At 39.0% G+C, this 14,103-nt stretch overlaps 1 protein-coding gene across 1 annotated transcript in view; it reads right to left on the bottom strand.

Annotated features, from left to right (window-relative positions):
* The window catches only part of Dgkk (diacylglycerol kinase kappa), a 113,055-nt gene that overhangs the window by 70,497 nt on the left and 28,455 nt on the right, over positions 1–14,103 (bottom strand). Inside the window, exon 2 of the mRNA XM_051178515.1 lies at positions 80–190. Coding sequence (XP_051034472.1) covers positions 80–190 — 111 coding nt within the window. The remainder of the gene's footprint in view (positions 1–79; positions 191–14,103) is intronic.

Here is a 14,103-nt window from a genome sequence, read left to right as displayed (position 1 = left end):
TTTTATTGATGGCCTGCTCTGCATCCACACATTTCTTGGCACCCACCCACTAATGCAGATGAAAGGGTTCTATAATTACCGAAGGATGGTGTGCAAAGTGGAGCTTCTGTCCTTGAATCAGGCAGTATCTAAGCTTCCATTTCCTGAAGGAGTTACAGTTCTTTAGCAGGGGTCCTTCCTTCAGTATTTTCTGAAAGACACAAACATAACAATACATAGGTTAGATAAATTTGTGAGAGCGTTTATTTGTTCACTCAGATGGGAAAATTACTTATCTGAAAAACTCTATCTCTGCTACATAGCTGATGAATAATAGCCTATAGGCCAGGCAAGAACACAAGGAAATTAGTTCCACCAGAAAAGGCATTGGTTTTCTTACTATAAAATGCTTGTGATAGCATATCCTTCAAGTATTTTAGGATATATTGCTCAAAAGCAATGGAGAACATCTCCATTTGTGATGAGGGTAGAGAGAAAAGCATGCATGTATAAATGTAAAACTGACAATCCTGAGGAAGTACAAGGAGCAGTGGAGACGGCTAAGTTCAGTAAAGGCAGATTTTCCTAAACTGACAAGGTTGTAGTCCTAGATATAACCTTCCAATCAGCGCTTTTAGAAGATACTTCTTGGAATATTAAGTTGCAATATGTCTCTTCACTGCTCACAGCCTCCAATAGCTTCCTAATATTTTTAGAACCAAATATAAATTCCTTATCAAGGCCTTCAGGGGATTCACGAACTAGTGACGGAGCAAGCATAAAAAGGACTCCAAAAGACAATGACCTTCTGATTACTTTCTTTATTTAGCACATTGTCTGGCCAATGATTTTCCAGTTATTGCACAACCGACTGATCCTACCGGATACAGAAACTACTTATCATTTTCACCACTGAAGACATTCTTGGTTATGTTATAGAAAACAAACCAACATAAAGACTGCGTAAGTATTCACTCACACTAATCTTGAACCAAACCTATACTTATTGTCAGACAATTAAATTCACCAAATCAAGGCTCCTTTTTTTTTTTTTTTTTTTTTGCCTTCACTGTGAAGTCTCTACCATCTAAATCAGAATTTATTATTATGTGGCTAAAGAAGTATTTTTATTTAGCCTAACTAGTATATCTTAAATGTTTTAATTAATTGATAATGTTTAAAAGCCATATTTCCAGAAAAAGACATCAATAGTCTAATCAGTACTAGATTCTGCATACTATAATACTGACTTGCATGGCAAGATTTGTCCACTAGTACAATAGTAGCATTAAGGTTATAGAGTTAACCAATCACTTTGTAATTAGACTTGAGCCCTGTACCACAGGAGGGAATTCACATGTGGTATTGTCAATCTATTGGATATTTTCCCTTTCCCTATTTTTAGTTTAAAGACCTGTAACAGATTACCAGGTTATCTGAATATCTACTTTTTTTTTTCTGAAAAGTACCTTCCCTTTTTTAAAAAAAAAAAATGGGCTATTAAACCAAGACTTTATTTTTAATATTGTAACCTGGGCATATAATATCCCAAGAGGATTCATATTTTAGTTCAGGCACTTGCCAGCTATTTTATGATATTACTATAAGTAAGAAATAAAAATAATTATTTTTCTCTAATTCCTATTTTATCTGTCTCTAGACCACATCCTTTCCCTCCACACACCATCTTGAATACAATTGCTATTCCAGGATCTATCCTAGCCTGGGAACTGGATTTGGCTCCTCCAGAAGAGCATAAAGTACTCTTAACTCTGGGCCATCTCTCCAGCTTGACAATCAATATGTAACCCAACTTGGGAGACCCCAGCCAAACTCCACTATAAAGGAGGCATTCGAGCTAGCAAGTCTATGTAGGAGTAAAGTTTCTGGATGTCACTATAAGTTATATATCACATATATATGTACATATATATGTATGTATATATTACTATAATTTATAAATCAAATGGATTCTGGTACGATGCACAGTATAATCTTATTTTGCAAGCATAAAGAAAGTAACTTTAAAATTTACATATACATATACTACATATGGACTGGAATGGCTAAAATCTGAAATATCAATAACATCAAATAGTACTAAGGATGTGCAGTAATAAGAACTTTCATCCATTGTTGTTTGTAATCTTAAATGTTATAGACAATTTGGAAAACAGTTTGTCAGTTTCTTGTAAAATCAACATATGATCCAGCAATTTTAATCCTTGGAATATACCAAGTACACTGACAACTTAAATCATTGTAAAAATCTGCACAAATGTTTATAGAAGTTTTATTCATAATTGCAAGCCCTGGTTTATTATATGAAGTTTTGCAGTTTTTCAATGGTAGAAGTTAAAGGGGGGGGGGCCTTTTTAAGGCAAGGAAAACAGTTTGCAAGCTTTGACTAGCTGCCAGGCAAAGAGATTGCAGTTTCTGAATTACAGCTGCTATCACTTCAGAGGAGGTTACAGTAAGTTTAGCACTCATATATATGAAATCTATTCATGGAAGACACACATTACCAAGTTGGAGGTAGATAATGTTGATGTAATTTATGCACAGTAGAGATAATGTCTAAATACAGGATCTATATCATCAACTGTTGAACAAACATGAGTAACCAAACCTGGGTATCTAAGAACTAAAAGTGGCCACAGTCCTTTTCTTTGCAAACCCTACTCCCTCTTAGAAAAACTTAAACTAATAACCCAACCATCGTTTTAAAAGAAACTGTTGATTTTTTTTTTAATGCAGCCTCAGGATGGTAGCTTGAACAAGTAGAAGCAAATTTCAGGGGATTTCTACAAGTTAATGAGATACATGCATTGAAAATGACTTTGCCTGCTTGGGACCACTAAACAGAGGCAATTGAAAGACGCAAACAGAGAGGCAAGGCTAGCCTTCAGATAGATGCACTAAGGGGCAAGCTCTGCCTATATCCCAGGAAAATTTTCCAGCCACTGGACTTTTGCAGACCACACATCTCACTGCCCCCTCTGGGCTGCCATGCACTGTGTTGATTGTAATTTCCAGATAGTGAATCTAAAGGCTTGGACATTCTCCTCTACTTTTCTCAACCTGTAATTACAAAATGATAGTGGACTCTGCTTTTTCTCCCTCTGACAAGAAAAGTGGGAATGCCTGGTTAATTAGTACGTATACAACAGAGTGAATTGGAACCCCACCCAACCCCCACGAAACTTTGTCCTAAAAGACATGGCCACAGATAGCTGAAAATGAGATTGTGTTCTGTGAAAAGCTCTGAACAGTCATTAGTAGAACTGAGCTAATGAGCCTCCCCACAAGGGCCAACTAGCCATCCTTATCATTCGAGAGACATAATGTTTCATGGTGAGCATGAAGGAAGTTCTGCTTTTTTGTTGAAGTAACAACTCAGGGGTGACTAAAAGACTAATTAGAATTCATATTAACGTGGCATCTTTTAGTTAATTCTGCCTGATGGTAAAACATCCATGAACTTAGTTCTTTGTTACTTTTTTTTTTATTGGAAATAATTTTTCCACAGTTTCTTGAAATGGTTTACCTAGATATTTTTCTTCTTAAGACATCATCAAGTAATTTGACAGTTTTCCTCTTCAATAATGCTCTTCTTTGTAAAACTTTGGAGACTGCAGCATCCTGGGGCTGAAATGTTTGTCAGAACACATTTTTAAGGTACTTATAAAAGGCACCCAGGAATGGGAGGGACACTAAGTAGCAAAATCTTCTTGATGACCATATTTACGGAGACATCATTGATTTCATAAAATGGGGCATAATCTTCCTTGTCCAATCTGTCACATTCCTGATGTGAATATCTGTGCTGCACCAAGTAGGCAGAATTTAGGGCTAACGAGGTCCTTCTACATACTGAAAAGCCACACTGCCCACCATCTGATGCTTCTTAACCTGAGCACACTGCAGACAGGCCTCCTATGCTTTCCTGCCAGTTGTACCATTAAACCCGAGCTAACTCAGGAAGACTGCACTGTAGTGGCAATTATTTTGGCTGATAATACATCTAGAGCCCCACAATTCAAACACCACAGATGTACTAATTTTCATTCAAATGCCAAGAGTGCTGGATTCAGAAGCAGAGATAAAAGTGGGGCCTATGTACAGTGTTCATACAAAGTGTCTGTCGAACCTGTACAGCTCTGCAGAAAAGGCTAGCGTATTGGAAAACATAGCTTCATTTCATTTTGGATCCTCTCTGATAAACCAATGCTTAAATCCATTACTTCTAGAAAGCTCCATACCCAGCTTCGTCATACTCTGAAAGACTTGGCACATATAAATTAATTGTCAATACGAACGGAGAGCCTTGGTTTTTCTCCACATTTAGAAAACATCTAAAATAACTCGATGGGATCCTGATTACCTACAGGCAATTAACTTCTGCCTGTTGCTTAATTGAGAAAGTGCAAGCACAGCTGTGGCCATGACCTTTTCTTATCTTCCTTCCAAGTCCCCAAAGCTTCAGCTCTCTGCTATGTCCCTTTTTTCTATGGCTTGTGAAGTTGTGGGGGAATTATTTGTCCCTTTTCTTGTAAAATGAGCCCCTATTACATAGACAAATTGAACTGCACTCCCACCCAATGAAACAGTAGGCAAAAATCATGACAGTGCACCAGTACCTGTGAGCAGCTAGCTACGCTTCTGTCCTATTTGCTCGCACCACTCTTGTGAAGGAGTCTGGGTTGATTCCAGGGATGATCTTCCCCCATGTAAGAACTGGACCTTACTATGAGGGCAGCTTCTGAAGCTTTTTGTCTCCTTCGGTCTCCGAACCCAGAACATCTATTCTCTTTGCTTTGGGGGTGGGGGCAAGGGACCTGCCAAAGTTGATTCAGAGCAACAGTGTTTGATTTAGTTAAAATGCAACTCTGGGTGCTTTAGGCTTTAAGAAAGGCCAGAGTCACTGTTTCTGTGAAAGCTTTACATTCCCCAGGGTCTTGTTGACTTGGCAGGAGTCAGACAGACTGGCTCCAGCACTTACTAGCTGTGTGACCTTGGGCAAATCACTTAACCTCTCTGAGCTTCAATTTCCTTGTCAGTTAGATGAGGATACCCTGCAAAGCATATATCTGCCACTCAGGGTCCCTTGTCCCTTGTGAATTATGAGGCTGAGGCTGTATTTGTACTAATTTTGAGATCTTTAGTCCATGGCTGGCTCGGTGCTATCGCAGAAGGATGAAAAGTAGGGAGAAGTACTGCCTGATTTTTTCATGAGTTGTAGTCCTAAATTCAGGACAGCCACAGACAAATTGTGGGGGGTCATCCTAGTACTGACAAGGCAGAACTTTCTACTACTCGGGGCTGCAGAGACTAGTGAACTATTTCTATTGCATTTTATGCTAAGGAAGAAATGTTGGGAACTATCCAGATTTCTGTTCTTTGCCAATAAAAAATAGAAAAGCCTAGGATGATGTTCTATTATTTAGTTTTCCTAAGCAGATAAAAACTTTAACTAGTCCTTTGCACATCATTCAAAAGATAGTTTACAAACATGTGCAAATGCATGATATACATCTATTTTTATTCTCAGTGCAACCCATAGTCTTCGGGGTACAATGTTTCTTGGATTTCTACATTTAATATATCAGGGAGCGCTTATAAGCTCCATATGTGTTGCATCCTCATTTGTTTTTACAACTGCATAACATCTCATTATATAAATAGAATTTTGCTTATTTATATGGTTTACTATTGATAGGTAGTTGTTTCAGATCTTATTCCATTAAACAACATTTCAATAATCCTCTGTATATAAGTGTCATTCCCTGACATGAGCCATCAATAATACGAATATCAAGAATTTGTTTCATAAAATGAATCCACTAGGATATTGAAGCTGTAACACTTAGAAGTTTGGGGATAACTAAAAAATCGGGAGCAGGAAATCCAGTGACAGAAACAGTGAAAGCTTAGCCTGTTATTCTGTGTTTTCTCCAATCTCCAGCATATCTCTCTTTCCTTTTTTAGATTCCCATTGTTTTCTAAGAATGGTAAGAACTACTAATTGCTTAAAGGGTGGGGAGGAGGTAAACAATCTGGGCCCTGGTTGCCAAAGTCCAGAAAGTGATAACTTGGCTCTTGGTAACTGCCTTGGGCCTAACAACAACTGGAAAGAATGCAGAACTCAGCAGATCCCCAGCCCTGCAGAGCCATGGTAATGATTGTCTTCTGCAAAGCGGCTTGCACTCTTGACTAAGCCATCTTACTACTATGAGCTTGTTCACAGGACTGGGATGCGAGTGTTGGTCTACAGAGTTCTAAGTCTGTATTCTCACCATAAAACTGCCGTTCTACTTTCAGAGCTAATCCTAGCCTGTTGGAGATGAAAAAAATCAGGATCGAAGGGGAGGACTGTTGGTATCCAAATCAAAGAGTAAGTGGATGGGAGAACGTGGACTGAGCTTTAGGACATCCTGTTTCAATGGAACTGGGGCTTTTTAAAAACTTCTCTGGGGTGAATGCGGGTTTCATATAACCACAGCTATTGCATTTCCTCCACAGTAAAGTACCTCCTGGAACAAGGGAAGAGCTCTGGGATTCAAAGGGAACCATGAAACAAATGAGAGGAAAAAAAATAACAGCAGAAAAATGGGCTGACTTCAAGATTATTACTGAGAGGGAGAAGGGGGTTAGAGAACTGGAAATTTGTGTGGAAAGGTAGCTTCTTCCAGAAAGTTGGCTTTGCTCTACAAATGCACAGAAGTAAAGACCACCACTGGGAGGAGTAAGATCATTTTCAAGCTGTGAAGAAGCGAAGTTTATAATTAGGAAGGATGGGAAAGCAATAATGTGAGTAAAAGTGTAGTAGGAGCCCCTGGTGCCATAACAATGCTTGCTTGCTGAAAAGGGAACAAAGTCTTTGAGGAAAAAATATTAGAATATTTTGAATTTTGATCTTCAAGTTTTCCAGGATCAGAGAGGTCAGAGTACCAATTTACTTCTCTGATACCACAAACTTACAAGGGATTACAAAGTAATATCTACTTCTAACTGCTTTTTCCATCACCCTTCCACCTGATTATTAGCCTTTAAAGATGAAGTTTCTAACATCTGCCTTCTCTCGGGACTCTCTGTTCAAACTTCATACTGTAGGCTGCCACCCGCAAGCTATGTGGCCTCTTTATCTCTCAATCTCATCTTCTAAGATCAGTGGATCCCATTAAGAGTCACATGATGGCTTCATTAGTAGCAGGGAAAAATGACCATTTCTTTAAGTTTCAGTTCGACCATTCCTATCCACAGAAAGAGAGTTGATTCTACCCGACAAGTACCTATTTTCCCCCTTGCTTTACTTGAATTATTCCACTTAAGGTGAAAGTAGAAAACATCCGATGAAGGGGGTGGACAGCTAAGACTTAAAGAAATTAGGTAACTAATTCTAAGTCAGAGTGGGTGTCAGAGCTGGGATTTAAACCGTGATCTGTTTGGCTCTGCCTGCCTGCCCCTCATCAAACATCTATAAAAGGCATCATGGTGTGATTTGAGTGTCAGGCCCTCCTAGAGGCCTCCTTTTCCTATTTGAAAGAAAAAGAGTGGGCCAGCGATGCTTACAAACAGCGCAGTTAAATTTCTTGAAACAGATCATGTTCTACAAATGATTTTACAAACAAGGAAGAAAAAAGAAGCAATCCTTTGATCAGGTAACCCAAATGCCATAATCCCAAATGTTACACATATTCTCTAGTTTCACCTTGTAACAACATGCTAGGATCAATCAGGAACCCCGAAATCTAGAGACTTTTGCCTCTATCTAATAAGTATGATAAATATCTAAACGGTATTTAGATGTGCTCTCAACCTAAAACCAAAAAGCACCCTTGCCAATATGTGGTTTGTTTGGTCACAATTCACTTGAATAGCAGGGCAGCTATTGTTGTCTGGGCTCTGATGTATCCAACTGCATTTTTACATGTTTCTCAGAATGACTACATGTTCTTGGAAAGTAATGTTTCCTTCTGATTTGGGAAGAGTGACTTATTTCTAAACTGGTCCCATCAGATACTCAGCTGACGAGCAGTCCTTGATAAAGTAGCTAGATAATAAAGAGGGGATATTTGAATTCCAAGATCTTCTTTGCCTTAAGGTATGGCCCTGAGAATAATTATGAAGAGGGCAGACAGAATCAGGTGTTAAACCAGTTTCAGTCTACTTGCTTCTCATGGCACGGGTAGTCTAGGAAAGACGAAACTGGTGAATTCACTAGTGTTTGTGCGAAAGTGGTTAAAATGAGAGGAGATGGTAGAAGAGGAGGAGGAGGAAGAGTGGGAGAGAAACTGAATTATGAGGGGGAGAACCAAGACAAGTTTAAGAGCAGCTGAAAGGTGGGATTATCTTGGGGTATGGTACATGAATATACATAGATGAAAGTATACTCCTGATGACGGTTAATAAGGATCAGGAGAAACAAATAGGCCCAATAGCTATTTATTCAGGGAGAAATAACTTACAATATAGACAGATGAACACCAGCAGGTTCCTGGTCCCAAGGATGCCTCCGGATGTTCTCCTGTCCCGGCGCTGCAAGCAAGAGAGCTCCGGGAGCCCCTTCCTCAGACTTAGTTCCTCCAGGTAACCTCCGCCCCTGTCCCCACCCCCAATGGGCGTGGTCTGTGCCACAGGTGCGGACAGTTCCTGAAGCTGTGGATAGTCTTGCTGTCTTTAAGAAGACTGTCCCTGAATGAACAAAATTGCCTTACAGTTTAGCACTTCCGCAGATCACTAACCCCGGAAAGGAAATGGCGGGGGAGAGCGATGATTATTAATGTGTCAAAGAAAAAAATGTCATGGGCCTTGGTTCCAGATAAATTACTGACTAGGTAGCAAGAGTGAGAAATTTCTAGAAAAAGAAGCTGCCAGTCTCAAACGTCTTGGAGTAACAACTACAACAAAAGATCAATACTAAGAACTGCTCATTTTTTTCTGAGCCCTTACTATGGAAAAAGCTCTTGCTAATAATTTATCTCTTTTGACCCTGAAATCAATTCTAAAAGGTAGATGTCATGATAATCCTATTTTACAGATGGAAAGACTGAGTCTTGGAAAGACTGAGTAATTTTTCTAAAGGATTAATAAATGGGAAAGCTAAGATTCCTCATGAATGACCAGTTGCTTCCTCAGGCCAAAAAAAAAAAAAATCTAAATGGAAATGATACCATACTTTAAGTCAGCTGATAGAACAATTGTTGGTATAAATCAAAGCTTGTTGGTCTTGTGCTGCCTTTGCTTTTAATATTAAAAGCTAAAGTAGTTTAGTAATCGTTATTTAATTTAGATACCATTTTTGTAGGCTAATCTTCAAGTCCTTTATTTGATTCTGAAGTCAACTTTAAGGGATAAGCAGTCAAGAAATGCTATTGGTTTTTGTTTTTGGATGTGCATATCATAGAAGTGATATGCACAGGGTCACTCAATAAAATGGTACAAGCCTTTCTTAATCTTCAGATTTTTGTGTGCTTTGTGTTTGATACTATTTTAATGAGTAATTCCTAGATTAAAAGCTGATTTTTTTTTTACTTTCTTGCCATTCTATACTATCTGCCCTCATTGCTGGTCAGAAGTATGAGGTTAATGAAGAGAATGCCAAGCTGGACCCAAAGGGAAAGTCTTCTGTGGTTTGAATGACTCCTCGTAACATTTTAAAAAAGAATTTGGTCATGAAACAGATGCACAAAAATCCTATAAGGCTCTTATTGAAAAATATTGGGGTGCTTGTCTTACCGCCACCTCTCCTCCAGGCAGCCACTTCTCACAGCTGGCTCTGATGCTTGACACTAAGGTCCACTGCTACCCTTTTCACAGTTTATGAAACACTGCCCAGATCTGCAACTTTGTAAAAAAAAACTTCTCCCTGAGGGCAAACACCTTGTAAAATTACCACCACTCCTCTCTATGCAGGCTGTATTTAAGAGATTAAGGCTGTTCTTAAAGTGGCCACTGACTACGGTAATCAAATGCCCACTGCTCAGGGCTTAAAGCAAGACTGACTACCGTCTGAATCTTGTGCTATTCAACTCATGCTAGCCTATCCAAAAATGGTGACTGGAAAAGTACAAATAAACTACTAAGGGAGGAAAGAGGAGAGGGGAGGGGGTAACCAGTAGAACTAGGATCACTGATAGAGCTGGAAAGGGAGGAAGAAGCAAAGTACAGAAACAAGAATACCACATTTCTAATATATGGGACGCTTAGCTAGGGGTGGCAGCAAACACTCACAGACTTGTAGAAGACATGAGATGTTCATTCCCCCACCAATGATGCATAGGATTCCTATAGGCCCTGGAACAGTGTCTACACCATTTGGTTGGCTCTTAAACTATACACTAATCAATGTATGCAGCTCTCTGTTCCCAAGGGCTAGGGACAAAGCAGCAGCCACTAAAAATGGCAAAAGAATTGTTATCAGTTGCAATCTGAAGAACAATTAGTCTTGAATCTTGTGCACACACAAAATAAACAGCAATTTTGACCTGGCAAGGGGGGGGGCTTTAATGAGGAACAGGACTTAAGAAAGAGAGGGGGCAAGGAAGAGTCCAGTTTAAAACAAACTCACTAATGACAATGTGCACAGAAAAGAAACCTGAAGCATGGAGAGGCAGAGACTCAGCTATACCCTTATTGTCTCCTTTATCTCTTCATGTAAATAAGAGTAATATTCTAAGCAGATGAGCATTTGACATGTACGTCTTTTCTGAAATATCCTGCTAGGTATTCTATATTCATTAATGCTAAGATAGCAACACAGAAAGTTAGGTAGTGTTAGCCCTCTTATATTACAGACAAGGCATGGAAACTGGCAGAATGGTGGATTCACTTCTGCAAGACCATACACTGTTCCAAAGAGTGAGGAGTTTGAGCTCAAGCCTGCCTGAGTCCAAAGCCTACATGAATTTCTATACATTCCATGCTACAGCCAGTACCAGTGCCTCTCTTACGAAAACTGAAGATTGGTTGCAGGTGAGAGAGTGGATGGTTCGTGAGGCTATAAGAGATTAGTGCAAGCTCGTTTGCCATTTGTATAGCAACATTTGTATGGAGCTTGATGCTAGAAATAACATACAATATAAACAAATTATACCACTTCCCCAAGCTGCCATCTCTTTAAAAGGAACTGTGCATAAGGTTATAGAAATTTGTCATTCGGTTTATCAAGGGAAGCCAAAATATAACAGAAAAAAATGCCTTCCTACCAAATTTAAGACTTCATGCATAGCCCCTTATCCCAGGACACAAAGTATGTCAAAACTGAGCAGGTTGAGAAGGCAAAGTCAGCATGCAATTCTCTTGATAAATCACACGACAGGATATAGCTGAGTTATGTCTGACAGGAATAGTACCCACAATGCCACAACTTACCCAGAGGAGATATTTGAAGAATGTTTGTAAAGTCAAATTGAGTGAGGAAAAAAAAATCACATCCAGGGAAAACAATGAGAAAAAAGTGTATTTTCAAGTGCCCAAGAATCCAGTTCTTATCAACCGGCTCTTAAAAGCCAAAACTGTTGCAGGAGACACCTGAATATTTTGATATATCCAAGCACATATTCAGGCAAAACAAATTTAGTACAGTAAAAAGGAATGTAGATTTTGGACTCAGATAAGTGTGAATTTGAAACTCAGACCCATCACTTACAGTAGTAGGTGTGTATCCTTGAGAAAGTCACCTAGTTTATAAGCCTCAAGATTTTTTAATCTGTTAAAAGCAAGTATAATAACATTTAATGCTAAAACCGATGAAGATAAGACATGAAACGGTGAGGGTAGAAAAGCAATGTGTGCTTCTTTGTTTGGGAAGGTTACACTTTTGAGGCTGGAATTGGAGCACAAGTGCAGCTGTATGTGAGGCTATAGCAGGGCATTGTGGCTCTGGGGGATATCAGTGCTTTGTCCTAAACTTGGGGGTGTAAGTTATATATGAACAGCACAAGATCAGTGGCTCTATAGTAAATCAGAGATTGCACTACTTTGGGATTTTATGAATTAGGCCATTGAAGCAGATACTCTTTACTTTTCACAAGTAAAAAAAAAAAAAAACAAGAATCACTGGGAAAGGAAACAAAGACTACAAATAGAAACCTAATTGAAGTCTGTAAAAGAATTTGTGCCTGCCAACTATGTAAAGTCTGCTGGGAGATGGTGAGGTTATTTGGAAAAGGAGAACCTCAAACATCAGAACATCTATGTCAGTACAAATATCTAAGGTAAGTGGAGAGGAATGCTAGGTTTGAGAAAGCTGCATTAGAGCAGTTAGTGAACATGAGTGTTTGCGTCTCTTTAAATGTAGAACATTGACATTTCAAATATAATGCTCTCTGGTGTTTGTATTAAAACAAAAAGAAAAATTTCAAAGACCTGAAAGGCTGATTGATTTGAAAAATATCCTCCTCTATTGTATTCCTTTACCCATAGCTAGGGGAAACACAGATTCAAGAACTGATAAAATCTGATTCACATGAAGTATCACCACCATTTACCTAGTAGGACCTATACTCAAAGTATTTTCTGATTCCTGGCCAATTATACAGGAAAGTCCCAATGTTAGACCTTTCAAAGTCTAACCTTGTGAACTCAAACCTAGTTAAATATAGTATGGGTAGTATGTCACAGGACCATTTTATAGCACAGAAAACTGTTTGAAGAGTAAGGTTTCTCTGTGTTGTTGCTCCCTGCATCTATATAACAACTTCCATCATATATTTACATTAATCAAAATAGAATTCTTGGCAGGAATTTTCTTTTGTTTTATTTCAGTGATAGGGGCTGAAAGCAGGGTCTTGTGTGTGATAGGCAGTTCTCTACCCTTGAGCTTATTTATGCCCAGGCCCAAAATTCTTTCTCATTGTCACTCAATGAGAGTGAGGGAAATCTAAACGTAAAGTTTTATACTGGTAAGTGGTGAATGCATATTCTTATTTTATTTGTGAGGATTTGGAAGTCTTGAAAAGAGTTGTAGTAAACTATGCCTTCAAAAACATACTTCCCTGTTCACAGCAATATGGGATGGCAACATACTTAAGCTATTCCTTACATTTTTTTCTTTTCTTTTACTTTTTCATTTTTGTTTCTGTTGTTGTTGTTTTGTATTTTTCTAGGCAGGGTTTCTCGGTATAATACCCCTGGCTGTCCTGGACCTCGCTCTGTAGAGCAGGCTGACCTCTAACTCACAGAGATCCACCTGCCTCTGCCTCCCAAATCCTGGGATTAAAGGTATGTGCTGCCACCACCTGGCATAATTTTTAAAATTTCTAATTCCTTTTTTGTATTACTGGGATTCAAACCCATGGTCTCATGCATGTGAGGCAAGTCCTCCACTCCTGAGCTGCATCTGAAACTCTACTCTTCCTTAAAATTTTCATCATTTTGTCTTTGCTGCAGATTAAGGGATTGTTCATTGTACTTTGCTTTGAATTCTTCCAGGTACAACTAAACTTTTGCTTTATTAACACAAGAGCAGTAGTTAGTTCAGGGAGGACAGGCAGAGTCTGTGCTAATGAACTTTCTCTGGTTATTACAGAAGGGTGGTTATAAGGAGACACTGTCTGCCTACAACCCTCATGGCTTTCTTTGAAGGGCAGAACTTCTACTCAATTATCCACAACTTGATGGGCCTTCTTATTTCTTCAGGTCTTTCTCATCTGGTGACATGAGGTTGTATACCCAATGTCACTCCACTGGAGGAAATTCATTTTCCCTCTCTTGGAACCTGTCAAATCAATTGCTAGGTGCTTGTCTAGGGATAGGACTTTGTACTCACTTCCCCTTTTCTGTACTGAGATTTTTGTCTGATACATGCAGATCTTGTTTATGCTGTCATAGTCTCTATGAGTTCCTATGTGCAGCTGCCTTGTTGTGTCTGGAAAATGCTGGTTTTATTATTTCTTTTTAAGTTATCCACAACCTCCAACTCCTACTGTCTTTCCAACATCTCTGCACAGACCCCTGGGCCTTAAGGAATAAGGTGAGACAAAGACGTCCAATTTAGGACTCAGTGCTCCAACGTCTCTGTCTCTACATGTTATCCAATTGTGGGTCTCTGTGTTAATTTACCATCTGCTACAAGAAGAAACTTCCCTGATGAGAGCTGAGCAACGCACTGGTATATGGGTG

The sequence above is a fragment of the Phodopus roborovskii genome, unplaced genomic scaffold (genome assembly GCF_943737965.1).
Source record: "Phodopus roborovskii unplaced genomic scaffold, PHOROB, whole genome shotgun sequence".
NCBI classification, from domain to species: Eukaryota; Metazoa; Chordata; class Mammalia; order Rodentia; family Cricetidae; genus Phodopus; species Phodopus roborovskii.
The sequence above is the reverse complement of the archived record's forward strand: the minus strand, read 5'-3'. Positions and strand labels throughout refer to the sequence as shown.